General features: G+C 39.8%; 1 protein-coding gene and 1 long non-coding RNA gene across 3 annotated transcripts in view; both read right to left on the bottom strand.

Moving 5' to 3' along the window:
* Positions 1-12643, bottom strand: part of LOC112568952 — a 29604-nt gene extending 16961 nt beyond the window's left edge. Inside the window, exons 1-3 of one of the 2 annotated variants that reach the window (XR_003100258.1) lie at positions 12517-12643; positions 10074-10130; positions 1561-1797 (exon numbers count right to left, since the gene is read on the bottom strand). This is a non-coding gene — a long non-coding RNA (uncharacterized LOC112568952). The remainder of the gene's footprint in view (positions 1-1560; positions 1798-10073; positions 10131-12516) is intronic. The other variant, XR_003100259.1, reaches the window with a different exon arrangement.
* Positions 6096-7492, bottom strand: LOC112568949. Its single transcript, XM_025246537.1, has 2 exons — positions 6834-7492; positions 6096-6496 (listed from the first exon to the last, which is right to left on the bottom strand). Exons 1-2 carry the CDS (start codon positions 7018-7020, stop codon positions 6171-6173), a joined length of 513 nt encoding a protein of 170 aa, XP_025102322.1. The 5' UTR covers positions 7021-7492; the 3' UTR covers positions 6096-6170.
* Positions 12644-15952: the final 3309 nt, after the last annotated feature.

Below are 15952 nucleotides of genomic sequence, written 5' to 3'. Positions count from 1 at the left end.
AATTATGACACTTATCTCTCTAGTGACCCTTCATATTCCACAGAGTACATGTTCACCCAAGTCCACATGTAAGAGTTCACAAAGTCCAATGACGTTTAAGTCCCATAAAGATACAGCTCACTACTAGTTCTCAAGCTTGGAGTTCACACACTCACTACAGATGATAATACAACTCCCTTAGACCCTTTTTACATTGTTACAAGACAGACTCTCTGTCGTGGCCACTCTCTAGCCAGCCGCCCAGAAAAGTGAGTTTTCTACTTGTTTCCACTCTGTACCTTTCTCCCTTCCGGTGGGAGTATCTTTGTCCCGGTGACCTTGGACTTAGTAGCAAGGGTCTAAAAGCATTATTTAAGGGGCGTTGGTCGCCTTGGGCGATACCCAGCCTTAAGCTGGACAATGAGGGACAAACCTAGTTGTCTCCCCTGGCCATAGTTGAATCGCGGCCGCTTACTTCGATGTTGTTAGCTCCTGACTGGCCACCGGTGAATTGGGCAGCCAGACGGGTGGCGCGTCAGATGGGCTGATGTGCTGCCGGCTTGACCCGTTCATGACCTATTGTCCCTTCTAATCAACCTACCCCAACATTAATAACTACACACACTAAATACGCTAAAGACAACAAAAGTAGAAAACATATTTTCTACACCAAGACAGAAATTTTTCTTTTGCTCACAAACACATTTAATATGATGGGCAGGCATACATACTCGTACATACATTTAACACACGTGCGCACCTACACATTCTCACACACAAATAGGTAACTTCACAGGATGCCAGTAGACCTACGAGTCCTTGTATCTGATGGATATTGTATCAAAGCTATTAGATCTTGGCATTATGCTACAATTTTATACTTTGAAGTTGATGTTTATGAGGTTGGTTTTTTTTGTCTTTTGGTGGTGGGAAAACGGATGCTTGGATTTGGCAATGATAGGGTTTCGTACTTTCTTAGTTGATGCTGTTTAAATTAATGTAGAATTTGAATAGTTGCTACCATCTTAACAGTGAAAGAGAGTACACTAAGCCATAGTTCTTAAGTGGCTTGATAGGACATGTTTATGCTTGATGTAAATGTACATACAAGCCCTTTATGAATTCTTCTCTTTCTGAGCTGTCTTTATTGCAATAGAAGAGCAGAGTTCTTTCACAACTATAAGTAAGATGATGGTTTATTTGTTTTGGTATTTCTCCTCCCAACATGCTGTCAATGGCATTTTTAAAGGAAAACTTTGTTATATGCTGGAGAAAACAAACTTAATATTCAGACTGTTTGATGGATCCCAGTTATGAGAGCTAAAATGTGATACATTATCCAAGGATTGTACGAGTTGAAATAGTTTTGAGAAACAACAGAAAGTGACAGTAATGACAGTATCTAAAGGGAATTGCAACCTATGAGGACAGTAAAATGGCAAACATGAAATTTTAGGTGGTTATCAAATACAGACAATTTTTTAAAATTATGTTTACTGGGTGGGGTTAATAATGACATATTCACATACATCACTGATTACAAACAGCTCACATGTGAAATATATATATACTGATCCATACCTGTAACCGTGTCGACATGCGGTTTGGGTTGATTATCCATAAACCAAAAAGTAAGATCCTGTTGCGAATGAAGTGTCCACTGTATTTAGGGGAACTAAACCACAGCCACCAGCTTTGGGTTCATTGTTCATCGATGAATGTTAATCCACTGCACTGTGGGAGCCCTGCCTGTTGTCTGCCGCTGGTGATGTGTGGAGATCCTGCAAACACCTTGCTGTCCAATGGACCCTCCTTGTCCTGTTGACAAGCAAATGTAGTACTGACTAGCGACATGGTTTAACACACTGATGGTAGACGAGTACTGTTTGTAGTGGCAGTAGGCTGTGAATAATGAACTTGTATTACTATACACATCCATGGTGTCATGAATGGCCATCTATGTCCTGTAGTAATTAAGATCACAATCTCCAAACCGAAGTGCAGCTCACAGCTCGGCACCCACATTCACAGTATGAGGCTAACAGCGAAAGACACCTGTAACCGGTATTGTAGTACAACACTGGCACAGCGATGTCAACGGTTCTTCTGTAGGGCCGTTCATCGTAACTGTTGTAAAGAAGCATAGAGTCAGGATGGTGATGACTGCTGGCATGAAGGACCTTTGGTAGGCAGTTTTTCGTACACATGGCACTTTATAGAGCCTGCCTGAGGGTGTAATGGATTGAATGGGGGCTCTGTGGGCAATGGCTAGTTTGATGCATTCGTACAATCATCTGGCATGCGCCCACACACATCTAATTACAACGCATTCAGTGCAGATCTTAATAAAGAGACTTCAGAACAAATGGAAAGAGTATAATTAAACAAAAGAGTGCATATATATATATAAAAGAATAGTTTACAAGTACTGACATAATCTAAGAAACTTATCTCTCGGCTGTCTCATCCGTTAGCGTTCGCACAATGGTAATTCCATTTGTCGCTGTTCACGTGTCATTGGTTAAAGTTCACAATTCAAGTTCACTGTTCACTCATTACAGATCACAATTCACAGTTTCAGTCCCTGGTTCATATACACCAAATACGCCGGTTACTCTGTTCTCTAGGCAATTAATTCGAAGTTCTCACGTCCCATGAACACTTTTACGTCTGGCTATGAATCCCTCAGACGGACCCTCTTGCGGCCGCTCATCAGCTCGCTACTTGGAGAAGTGACGTGCTCTGCCCCTCGCCAGACTTGGTTCCTTCTTCCGGTGGGCGTTAACTTCCTCCCGTTGGCCTTGGAGGTGTAGGAAGGGTCTGGACGCAGGTGTAAGGGGCGTTGCTCGCCTCAGGCGGTCCCCGACCTTCATCAGCTGGACAAAGAGGGGTCGGGCTGTTATCCGATGGTCCCCCCCTGGCCATACACCACTTGTGGCTGCTTACGTCGATTGTTGTCGTTAGCTTCGACTGGTCCACTGGTGATGAATAGGGCGGCTAGACATTTGGCGCGCCAGTCGGGCCGATATGCCGCCAGCTTGACCAGTTCATTGCTTTAACATTTCAAACAACCTTACCCCCACCCGACTAACATACCAAACTATACTAAATACACAAAATAGCTCAAAAGTAAAAACCTATTTTCTACAGAGGGCAATGGCTGGAAGTTGGGATGGAGAGGGTGTTTTAGGTCTTAAATGATGCTATATGCCATCTTTCTGACTGCATTAAGGTACAAGTCAGAAAGTGGAAGCTGTGATATACCAATAATCTTTTTTGCCTGGTGGATGATTCTGGCTAGCCTTGCCTTGTCGTTGATGAGGAGGTGACCATACCAGGCAGCAATGTTGAATGAGAGGATGCTCTCAACAAGATACCTGTACACAGTCTCCAGCACCCCAGAGCTGATTTTGAAGCTGCGGAGTTTCCTCAGAAGGTACAGCCGTTGCTTTGCCTTTTTGTACACTTGGTTCACGTGATCACTAAAGGACAGCCTCCCATCGATCACTGTACCAAGGTACCTAAACACAGCAGCCATCTGCACCTGCTGTCCCTTGATTTGGATTGGTGGGGAGAGAGGGGTTGTGCCACCTCTTCCCTCGTGTGTTCTTCCAAAGGCCATCTCCTCTGTTTTTTTCAACATTCAGCTCCAGAAAGCTATGGTCAAACCACTCCTCCAGTTCCGTCATCTGCATATTTCACAAGTTTGAGAATAGCACTGTTGATAGTAATCTCATTTGTATACACAGAGAATAGGATGGGGAAAAGCACACATCCCTAAGGGGTACTTGTGTTGAGGATCTGCTCATTACAGAATCATTCCATCCACTGACAGATTTACTCCTTCAGATGAGCTGCTGGACCTGACAGTACCTGTCGGTGAAACTCTTAAACCCACCCTCTGTGGTCAGTCCTTCAGGAATGATCTGATCCATAGAACTAGACTGGTGTTTACATCCAGGTCTAGTAGGCGCTTTATCAGAAGGTGTGGCTGGACTGTGTTGAAGGCGCTGGAAAAATCCATGAACAGGACCCGAACATAGGTGGCAGAGGTGTCCAAGCGTTGTAGGATAGCATTTAAAAGTGTAAGAGTTGCATCAGACACATCCCTACTTTGCTTGTAGGAAAACTGCAAAGGATCCAGGCTATCAGCCATGGTGTAGATTAACAATCTTCCCACAACCCTCTCCAAACACTTGACCACAACAGACATGAGAGCCACAGGTCGAAAGTCTTTCAAGTTTGTAGCACTAGGCTCCTTTGGCACTGGTATTATTGTGGATGTTAACCATATGCGGGGGACTCTAAAAGTGTCAAGGGAGAGCTGGAAAAGTCTTTATAACTCAGTAACATTCCTCTGAACTTGTGCCTTTTCAACTTGATTCACCTACAAATCTCTCCATCCTCATCAGCAAGGGCTTGTCCAACTTTTTATTGTGTGTGTGTAATTGTGTCTATGCAAGGTAAATATACTTGCATCTTATTATAACATGGTTGAAAGGAAAGCTGTTTGCAAAGGTGATGCACGAAAGCAATTAATCACTTACAACACTAGGAAAGAAAGTGCTATTGTAACTGGGTGAAACCAAATCACATTTTGCCTCATCACTAAAAGTTTTTCTATGGGTAAAAAATCCTAAGATTAAGGTGAGAGGCATCACAAGAAAATAGTTATGATGTGTTACATCATAACACCAAATATGAATGATTTGATACACAAGATTCAGATGGGAATTCGTTGAAAACTTTTTTTTTTTTTTTTTTTTGTTGATGCTATATAAATTCATTTTTCACACCAACTCTTTCAGAGTTTCTCACGCTGATACCGAAAATTGCTCTTGTTTAAGCCTGGGTTATGCAGACAATGATTATGTGGATTGTGGCATGTTGTATATGGTTGGAATTAACAATCTTTATTTGAATTCAAGGTCTATGTTTTCTCTGGTTAAGTGTTTTTTTAGCTGTCTGTCATTGGAGTTGTGAACAGTATAATCATCACAGGGTGCTTTTTTGATCATGGGCAAAGTCATAGGCAAGGGCTGTCTCCTAACTATTACAAAGTATACAAAAGATTACCTTGACGGGGATAAGAACTCTTTAATTGGATGTTACATGCAGTAACAACAATTGATATGATTGTTGAAAAAAAACAATGAAATTATTATGAAAATATGGAAGAAATGTAGAAGAAAACCGAGAATACTGAGGAATACTGAAGAATATGTTGCCCTGAAATCAGAACAAGAAGTCACTAGTTGAGTTCTCAACCCATTACATAAATGGTGTATTAATGAATCATACATTGCATAACCCCGACACATGGGTCTCAAATAAAACTCGTGCGGTCTCACACGTTTACCTTCCTGCCCCCTTTGCACGTGTAACAACACGCACATACATTATATTCTGCATGGGCATTTTCCCAAACATATACAAAATCTTACTACACAAAATCTCCTAGAGCAAATTCCATACATAAACCTCAATTCTCCCTCACAAAAGTTTAACATAAAAATCTCACATGACATTATCCGTTTCACAGGATCTTGCTACACGTGAGGAACACGTGGTACCTTCTCTGTACCTAAATCTACAACCTACGTATTTTAAACCCAAAGCACACAAAACTACATCATCCTATCACAATAGGGTCCTAGATACTTAACTATAATAATATTTCCTTAGCTAGTATCCTCATTATTTCAATCAACGTCGGCCATTGCCTCAAAACGCTAAGATGAGAGTAGTCCTCCCCCTAAAATGAATCGTAAAACATCCTACTAATACTAAATACAACCCCCCGCCCCAAAAAACTATAATATTTCTTTACGCCAAGACCTTGGCAACAAAATACAAGGTTATTTCCTACTAACCTGAACTAGGACAACTTGTACTTGCTACCCTCTCATCTCCGACACTCAACAGAAAGAAGTTTTACCCAGACCGGAAGTCCCTTATACATGTCAAACTCTCGCGACCGCGAGAGTTGACATTCAAAACTAAAACTCTTAATAATTATGTAAATACACATGACATTTTTTTTTTAAATGTCATGGGTATTACAGTCACACCCCCCACCCCTAAATAAAATGTGTGCTGTTTCCCTAGAAGTGCGACCATTTCCTATCATTACCCTAACAAATAGACTTCAGACCCTCTACCCTTACACATCTGTTTCAATTACTGCTGCACTAAGCCACTTCTCCATCATTTCGTTTATTGCCCAGTATAAGCAAAATACTACTTTTGAGGGATTTCCCTGATCCGAGCCTAAAAGATTTTTTATGAATGTTTTCATTGTAGTTATTGCAGGAGACACTATTTGGTCCACAATCAGGACACCATATAATATCTTCAATTTCCCTACTACAAAAAGAACACTCATTTCCTGCAGGACTAAAACTTTCTATCCTGACTTCCACCATTTCATCGCGTATTCCCTGCCACACTTCAGCTTCACAAATTTTTCTCTTTTTGTGGCTGCTTTCTTCAATTACATCTGGTATATCTACTAACACTGCAAAATGAAGCAAAAGTACAGGTTGAATTAATGACACAAGATGGTTACTAACAGTGTATAATTAAAACTACAATATTGGTAAGTTCCTGTAAGATAAAAACAATGGTGCATTTTAGTGAATGATGTCAGTTAACATGGAATGCCAAATCTTACGATCATTTGGTCCAAGAGTTATTTATTTGTTGAATGCTACTAGAATAACTATAATTTTGCTTGGACCCATTCTCCACAACATGTACTGAAGGATTCATCTAAAAAACACTGAGTTTATCTCACATAAAATCTTGCTGTTCTCATTTCTCAAAAATAAAAAAAGGGAAGAATATCTTTATACTACTTTCCGTCTGTGGAATCTGGTTATTTGCTGGCTGCTCCTGAGGCTGGTTTAACCGACCATTTTGGTTATTCATAAAATCCATGATCTGCTGTCCAGTATATCGCACCCTGCGTCTTACTCTCCGCCCCTTTTCATTTGTGACAATGACCATACCAGCTGGTTTCCACTTTTTTCGACGTGGCATTCTTATTTCCACGTTTTTTACAAAATCTATCGACAAAGCAATGGGAAAGTACCCGTCCTTTAACTCATACAATACGCAGCTGCGGTAGCCCGTTCGACCCCGGTGTACGCAGCAGAGAATGACCGCGAATGAAATCTCGACTGGTATTTTTTAAAAAATTATATTTAATATCCTACATTAACAACAACTATGTGTGATACTACGTTTTAAAGATCATTTAAAATAGATTTACGTGGTGTACATTTTAACAAATATACGTTTTGTTGTCTTGTAGTAAAATCAACTGAAAGACTGTAACTGTATCGGACCGAGAACTCACAAAATGGGGCCGTAGGTCAAAAGTTTGACAATCAGAAAAAATATTTATAAAATATATACACACACAAAAGCACAAAACAGGCATATATTTAATGAGAATATACCTTTGAATTTTAATATTACTTACTGTTTTCTTCTCATTTTCGGTTGTTTGAGTACAAATCCACGTCGAATTGAGTAACCTGCTACGAATGTCAAAATGGCGCTGAAGTAAACAAACCTTCGCGTGGTTTTAACATGGAGAAAATACCCGATTTGGTTGATTTTTTTCAGACTTTAAAGGGAAGTAATCGAAAGAGGAACAATAAACGATGAAACTCATATTTTAAAATGCTTGGATAATAATAATAACAACAACAACGTAGATAGCTATCGAGGATGTTCGTAAACTGTTTAGTACTTATTTCAATAATAGCTCCCCCCCCAACCACCACCACTCAAAAGCTAAAGAGACAAAAATCGAGAATACTACAGGTCTGTTATTTGGAAAATAATTAGAGAAGGTAAAATATGGCATATAAGTAGTACTTCTAACTAATAAGTCTGACTAGTATCGTGATTATTGCGTAGGCCTTGCATTGGTTATAGCATCGAGCAGTCTTTCGATGGTCGCCTTCGCTTTACTTGGCCTTAACCCGACATTTGCATGTCACATGAGAGCAAGGTGGTCTTAAAATAGCTCAGCGCTACTTGAGTGGGCCGCGGTCCTTCACTGCGTCCCGCGGGACCATGCCTTGTGAGCAACCCCTGAAAACCACGAGATCGTTCAGTTGAGCAGGCGTGGACCGGGTGCTCACTTCATCGTCCCAGTCTCCTGAGACATCATCCTCTTTTGATTGCTCTTTCTCATGTCTCCGAGTTTTCTCCTTGCTGACAGTTATCCTGGTCGGCGTGTCGATATCTAACGCCCCCATAGGCAGTAGATAATTCCTGTGTAGAGTCCTCTTGTCGTGTTTCCCTCTTTCGTCATCGACGGTGTACACTGGTAATCCCGGTGACTTGGCAACCACGACATATACTGTCTTTTCCCATTTGTCTTCGATTTTTGAACCGATTCAATGCCCTAGACACCTTACTAACGCACGGTCTCCTACCTCTAACTCAGCAGCATGGGCTGATTTGTCGTAATGAACCTTGTTACGGAAACCCATCTTCTCCATGTTGGTGACAGCTTTATTGTAGGCATTAGAAAGTTCTTCCTTGAAGTTTCGTATGTATTGCCTAGTACTTCCTTTCTGCCTTCGATTTAGCTCTGTTCCAAAAGCTATGTCCACTGGTAACCATGGGTGACGGCCAAAGAAAAGATAGTATGGGCTGTACCCAGTACTCTGATGAATACAACAATTGTAGGCATGAACTACTGCTGGTAGGTTTCTCTTCCAACTTGCCTTCTTGTCATCTTCTAGACTACGTAACATATTCAAAAGGGTTCTATTCCATTTTTCCACTGGATTCGAACTTGCATGGTAGGGACTGGTTCTGATCTTCTCTATGCCTACAATCTGACAAAGCTCCTTTATGAGTTGTGACTCAATGTCACGCCCTTGATCTGAAAGTATAGTCTTGGGGAATCCATACACCATGAAGAAATTCTTCCATAGAGTCCTAGCTACTGTCTTAGCTGTTTGGTCCTCCGTACAAAATGCCGCTGCAGACTTCGTAAAGTGATCCATCACTACTAGTATGTTTTGCTTTTGGTTTTGGATCGTGAGTATGGGGTGCTCAGTTGACAGAAAGAAACTGTATTAAAGCATGATCATTTGACGCTGATGGAAGGTCTATAGTAGTGACATGTTGTTTTTTTTTATATAGCGGCACATTTCCAAACAGTGACAACAAATACAAATAGCACAATCAATGAAAGAAATGCAAAATAATTCACAAAAATATCAATCATACACATTAACATCATCAAACATTAGTGCAATTTTGTGACACAATCAATATAAAAAGAAATCAGTGCCTACCTGTGCACTAAATTTCCGAGTTCAGGCGAGTTTCAGCGACGTCCACAATCCGCTTTTAAATTGTTTGTGTCTATATTTAGGCCATCTCTAGGCCCATAGCTCGCCATGGGAGTTAATTAGTTCTATTAAATGAATGGTCTGGTCCTCGCTGAGGTTCGCCAGAGGCCCTGTTGCTTTCACAGCCATGATCTACAACTTTAAGCATGCGTGGAAAAGTAGAACAGGTTCTACAGCACGAAGCAGGCCGCAAGCTAAATCCAAGCAGGCTTACTAAGTCGTTTGGGGATAGCTTGCAGTGTTGGTCACACAGCAAGCAGGAAAAGCAGGGTTGCTTTGGAAAAGTTTCGTGCTTTTGGCTTCTTGTGTGCCCGCCTCTTAAGCCTAGGGGGCATTTTTGCCCATAACATCATATCAAAAACAAACACCCAATAACAAACTAACATCCAACAAATGGTGACAATATGGCAATATATATATGAGGACATAAGACAAAACAATATATCTATATAATTTACTTCAACCGTGGTAAAGCAATTTGAATCAATTTGCATACATTTATAAGTATTCTGTTGGATGTAATATTCATCAGCCGATTAAATTTTAATTCATTTGGATGATGCACAAAATAAACAGGAAGCAGCACTGTCTTGACAAAGTAAACAAAGAGTGAGCACAATAATAAGCCTAAGTTAACACAACAAGAGCACAATAAAAAAATGCCAAAAGCCTGTTCACAAGAAATGACACAGGAAATATTTTCAGTCTTACTTTTGGCCTTTGGGAATTCTGTTAATGGAACTTCCAGAGAAGTAGTATTAGTCCCATCTGTAACAGATTAACCACTGCTTTTATAAGAACAGCCAAGGCAACAAACTGATGAAATTCAGTATTGAAAAAACCTGAAACCTAGTGAAATGTAGACTCAATTATACCCAAATTCAAAATAATTTTACACTAACTCTTACACCTTGATTGTATGACTAATGTACTGAATGCAGGCCCTGCCGTGCAATGGATAACTATTGCATTCATATACTCCTCTCGCATTTGCCCACACACACCTAATTACAACACATTCAATAAAGATGCTTCAATACTAATCAAAAGAATATAATTAATACATGAATATATATATATGTCATACATTAGTGGCTACACAAATCATGAAACTTAAAACTTATCTATCAGGCGTTTCTTCATGTCACTGTTCTCCTGGTGATGATTCCACGGTGCACACTTTCACCAAAGTTCACAATTTGGAGTTCATAGATTCCAATGTTCGCAAGTTCACTAAAGGTAACAATAATACTCCAAGTCCCTCAGACACTTGCACGTCTTCTATAAGACGGACCCTCTGTCGGCCACTCTCTAGCCAGCCGCCCGGAAAAGTGAGGTTTCTACCTCTGTACCAGACTTGGTTTTTTTCTTTCTTCCGGTCACCTTGGACATGTACAAAGGGTCTAGCAACATTACTAAAGTTGATCGCCTCGTGCGACACCCTGTTATCCCTGACGATCACTCCTGAAGGTCTGGTACCCTCTGATCTTGAAGGGCTTTTCTTTTTGTAGGTGAGTTTCCTGTATACAGCAGATGTTAATGCTGTTCTGGTGCAGAAACTGTTCTAGTTCTGTCTTCTTATTGGTAACCCCTTCTGCATTCCAATGCATGATGTTAATGTTGGGGTTGTCCTTGGCTTTGGTTGTACGCTGGCCAGTCGCTTTCCTTCCTCGTCCCCTGGCTCCACGAGACGAGTTGAAGGGACCTCCAGTAGCTGAGAGTGGGCTCCTTTGAGGCACGGAGCCCGGCACTGCACCTGCCTGGCGGATCTTCACAGGGTGAGCACCATTTCTGTCAATTCTGTCTCCAAGTGTCATATTGGGAGTGTTGCATAGTGATGTGGTTGTTTTGGAGTGCGCCTTGCGGCCCACCACCTCCGACTTCAGCACTCGTGGACCACTCTTCGACCTGTCCAACATGGGTGACCCTGCTAGGAGCTGATGCTCCTGTCGGCATAGCTCTTAGGGTCATCGAGACAAGCAAGCCCCCCGACCGCGGCAAGGTGGTGATCCAACCCCCTGTTATTAACTGGACTATTTATGTCCCCTGGCCGTGCTTAGAGTTTCACCGCTGTCGACTGGCCACCGGTGCTGAATATGACAGCGAGACAGCTGCCACGTCAGCTGTGCCCGATGTGGTGCCAGTTTCACTAGTTTGCGGCTAGTTTTCCCCAACATTAATAACAGTAGAAAATATATTTTCTACAACGACACAGAAAGAAGAGAATGAGTGGGTGTAAACAAAAAAAATCATGTCATGATCAGCAAGTTTAAAGGTATGAAAAATAGCAAACATATCTATATTGTATGGCAGTGTTACAGCTAGTAATCTATTATGTGAATGTAATGCATTTCATGTTTTCATCAGCTTTCGCTGTGATTTGGAAATTAGCATTGTAGTGGTACAGGGAAAGCACCAATCTCAAGCTTTCGTAAAATATAATAAGGTACTCCATTACTGATTTATATAACTAATCAATGGCAGTGACTCAGGCCTACACATTACAATGAGTATTTTATAGGACAAGTGCCTTTATAGGACAAGATCATTAGATCTGCCCTAAGGACCACAGTTCTAGCATGTGCTGTTGGAGTTCTATGTAAATGTAATGTTTGGGGTAATGATGGTGCTCTGCAAGTAAAACAAAAATTTTAGGTACAGCCAGTTATAATTTGTTTAATGTCCACAAAGGGGCTTACTACATGGCTGTTCTCAAAACAAATAAAAATGCAATTAACCGTAGAAAGAACCAGATGAGAAGAAAAGTGCTTCACTATTCTAAGTAGGTTGTCTTTTATATTACATGCATCCTTTATTTATCATTCAACATATTTTTGAAATTTTACGGCACATGCACACTACATATGTACATAAAATGTACTGAAATTTGTAACCCGGACACAAAGGTTACTAATAAAGAAAAAGTTAAGTGATAATACAATACCCATTAAAGATATTATTTCATAATAACATATCATAACAATCAAACAAGCAATACACCTCCACAAAGTTTAAAGTGCATGTAGAACAGATGCACTTCAACAAAGCATTTACAACAGAACTTCCTCTAATTAGAAGAAAAGATTTACAGTGAGCTACAGATGAGTTATTTAATCTAGTTTATTCTATAGACCATGCCCAAGTTGTTAAGTACCTGGTGACGGTGACTTCACAGTCAAGGATTTGTAATAGTTCCTTTGTGGTCAGCCTTCCAGGGGGCTTCAAGGCCATTAAGGATGGGGGAGTTCCTTCTATAATGACTTACCCCTTTCTGACCCTCTCATAGGGAAATTGGTTCAGACCAAGTTCTGATTCTGTTAATATAAAATCCTTGTCAGTACAGTCACGCAATATTTCTGTTACCTGTAAAATCACAATATCTGGTGACAAAAAAACCAACACAAAACGAATATGTTACAGCTACTACCCTTACATAATGTGCAAAGCTTATACTAAGTTTGTGATTGTTTTCATCACGAAAGAGGTAAAATAGGTACTAGAAACAACACCTCCGGCAGCTCTTGAAACAAAATATTTCACATACTTGCAATTTTTGACATTTTAGCGATGACTTTAACACAAGTCTCGCAAGTCCTGAATGTCTGCCTGCTTCACTGCACGACAAGTAACTTGTAAAAATAAACGTGATGACTAGGTACTTCAACACACAGATTTTTGTTCAACACCTTAAAGATCAGACACTTGAAATAAAGAGACAATACCAGTACTCTCATTTTTAGCAAGCAAAGAATGAACTAAGCCTTGCATATCAATGTTCTGTTTAAACATTATGATTATGCAACATTCTTTTTTTAATAAACAAAATGTGAACATTTCAATATTCGACATTATACATATCTTTTATGTAAAACACAAAACAGTAATAGTTGAACATGTAAGATGACATTCGACATGTACTATTGTGCAGCTTTCCGGCTAAATGCTTCATAAGTGAGCTGACGAAGCTGGGGTTCTTGCTAATACCTTTTAGGCTGCCAAATTCAGTGAAATAGGTGGAATCGTTCTTGCACACGATCAGACACACCCGCTCTAATTGCAGTGTGTCATAATTATCAGCTTTAGTAGACTATGTCCAAATGAACAACATATCTAAATTGAATAATCCAAATGTCATCTATTTTGAAAGAAAATAAAACGCATCTAACTGTTCATTTTTCCATCGTCATGGAAAAAACAACTAATAATCTATCTACACTTAAAAACAAAACATAGCACGAAAGTGTAATAATATTGATTACTTACCATATTATTGATGTTTTTCATTATTGTTTTAACATCAATATTTTTCGTCCTTTCGGCAAGAGCCTTACATTCATATTATTTTTTGGAGGCATCTGGCACTCTTCTCCATTCGTTGCCCCATTCTGAAAGCCACCTTGTGAGTTGGCTGGGAACACCAAAAAACACATACACACTCTACTGCAAGGACATTGTCAAACAGATGATATGCACTCAAATACATTTCTGAAATTAAACACAGTCAGCTGCCAGGAACAGAAGGATTCATAATTAATTAAATACTGCTTAAGTCAAGCAGACCGAAAGTAGAGAAAAATATTCAAAATATTCAACCAGGATTGTGCACCGAGAGCTTAGTAGAATTTATACATATACGCAATTTTGTCTAGCCAATTAAAAGCCTTCATTATCATACAATACACTCAGGCATCACCTGACATGGGAATAATCTGAGATTACTGAATCCATCCCTAAAGCTTCTCATAACACTTTAAATTATTATTAACTTAATAATAATATGTGATGATGATAAGCCTGAATCGCTATGTAGATGAGCCCGTAGAACGGTAGAATACTACAAGCAGCCTGTAGGCTGAGATACATTCATCTTATGAACATGTCTTTTTTAGGCATTGTGATTATGCAACATTCTTTAAAAAAAACAAACAAAAAAAAAACAAGTGTAAATCTCAACATTCGACATTACACAGATCTTTTATGTAAAATACAAAACAGTAATAGCAGAACATGTAAGATATCATTCGACACATACCAATTCCCAGGTTTTCGGCATTTGAATATCCCGTAATCAGGTTGAAGATTTTGGGGGTTTGGCTGAGACCCTTAAGGTTGCCGAATTCAGTAAATTGAATCATAGAGTTCTTTGACGCAATAAGGCAGAGGCCCTCTACTCCACATCTTTTAACTTCCTCCTCGTTTTCCTTCAACAGAGAAAACTGTAAAATGAAATGTTACTATAATATTCACCACAACCAATATAATCACTAATGTTTCACATAAATGGCTAACGGGGCACTGTACAAATGAGATCTATCTAATCTAATCCTCTTTGTGCATCAGGTTGCACATAAGGCCTCGACCAGAGTCCGCCACTGATGTCGAGCTAACATCAATATTTTTATCATCAATGATATGCACTCAAATACAGTTCTGAAATTAAACACTGTCAGCTGCCAGGAGCAGAAGGATTCATAATAAATTAAATGCTGCTTAAGTCAAGCAGACTGAAAGTAGAGAAAAATATTCAACCAGGATTGTGCACTGAGAGCTTAGTAGAATTTATACATATACGCAATTTTTTGTCTAGCCAATTAAAACCCTTCATTATCATACAATACACTCAGGCATCACCTGACATGGGAATAATCTATGTAGACTTGAGCAAAATACAGTACAAAAGTTTAATAATATTGATTACTTACCGTAGAATGGATGTTTTTGACAATACGTCTTTATTGTCTGTGTCTGGTCGCAACAGAGATAGAAATTTTCCTTTGTTGGTGGGAGCTCCCACAGTCAACTGAGAAAAATATACATAATAAACTGAAGAGATTACTCAGGCAGTTATACTCATGCCTAACCCCCTCATATGACACAAATGTCAGATACACTTCCTCTTACTCTCTTATACACACACACATTCAGACTAGGTACATTTGGGAGATCTGTTTAAGAGTGCTATTGCGGTCAGTAAAAATGACTTGGCAAAGGCACTCTTCTTGGCGACCACTTGCTTCCATCTACGGCCGGAGGGTAGCATTTGAAAATGGCGATGTAGTGGGTGAGAAGGGTCTGTGATGATGCTGACCGCTTTTAACCTCACAGCCCTCATGACTAGTTCACCGTATTTAATTTTTAATTAATAAAAGTTAATAATAAATTAATTTAAAAAGTATAGAGGCAGGTCACAAAAGCAGAAGGAAAAGGGGGGAAATTATATATTTTATGCACTATAATACTACTTTTCATCCTTAGCCTTTTTAGGTTTAATAATTTTTAAATCGTATTTACTGTCGTTCTATCTTGAATTCGGCCTTTTCTATCATCCTCTAAATATTGTAGTCATTCGTGATATGATCCGGTTGAATCGGTATGTTGCCCGCAGTGGTTGCGTGTTGCGCGCAATGGGCATCGGCTCAGCCGAGAACTGTTCATGTTTACTTTTACGTCTAAGATGGGGTCAGATTTTTCTCCAGATTGTGCCTGTGTTGCTTCCTTCCATTTAGCAGCAAGGAGGTCCATTGGTCCCCTTGCTTTTCCCCCAAACAGCAGTTCAAAAGGTGAGAATCCAGTAGAGGAATGGATAGATT

This window comes from Pomacea canaliculata, linkage group LG7, assembly GCF_003073045.1.
Source record: "Pomacea canaliculata isolate SZHN2017 linkage group LG7, ASM307304v1, whole genome shotgun sequence".
Taxonomy (NCBI): Eukaryota; Metazoa; Mollusca; class Gastropoda; order Architaenioglossa; family Ampullariidae; genus Pomacea; species Pomacea canaliculata.
Note: the sequence above shows the minus strand (reverse complement) of the source record. Positions and strands in the feature narration are given on the sequence as shown.

Bases quoted from the DNA above. Each gene is read 5' to 3' on its own strand.
- LOC112568949 (XM_025246537.1), bottom strand. From the start codon at position 7,020: ATGCCACGTCGAAAAAAGTGGAAACCAGCTGGTATGGTCATTGTCACA. The intron at 6,497-6,833 runs GTATAAAGATAT...TTCATTTTGCAG, and splicing joins GATTCCACAGACGGAAAGTA to TGTTAGTAGATATACCAGAT.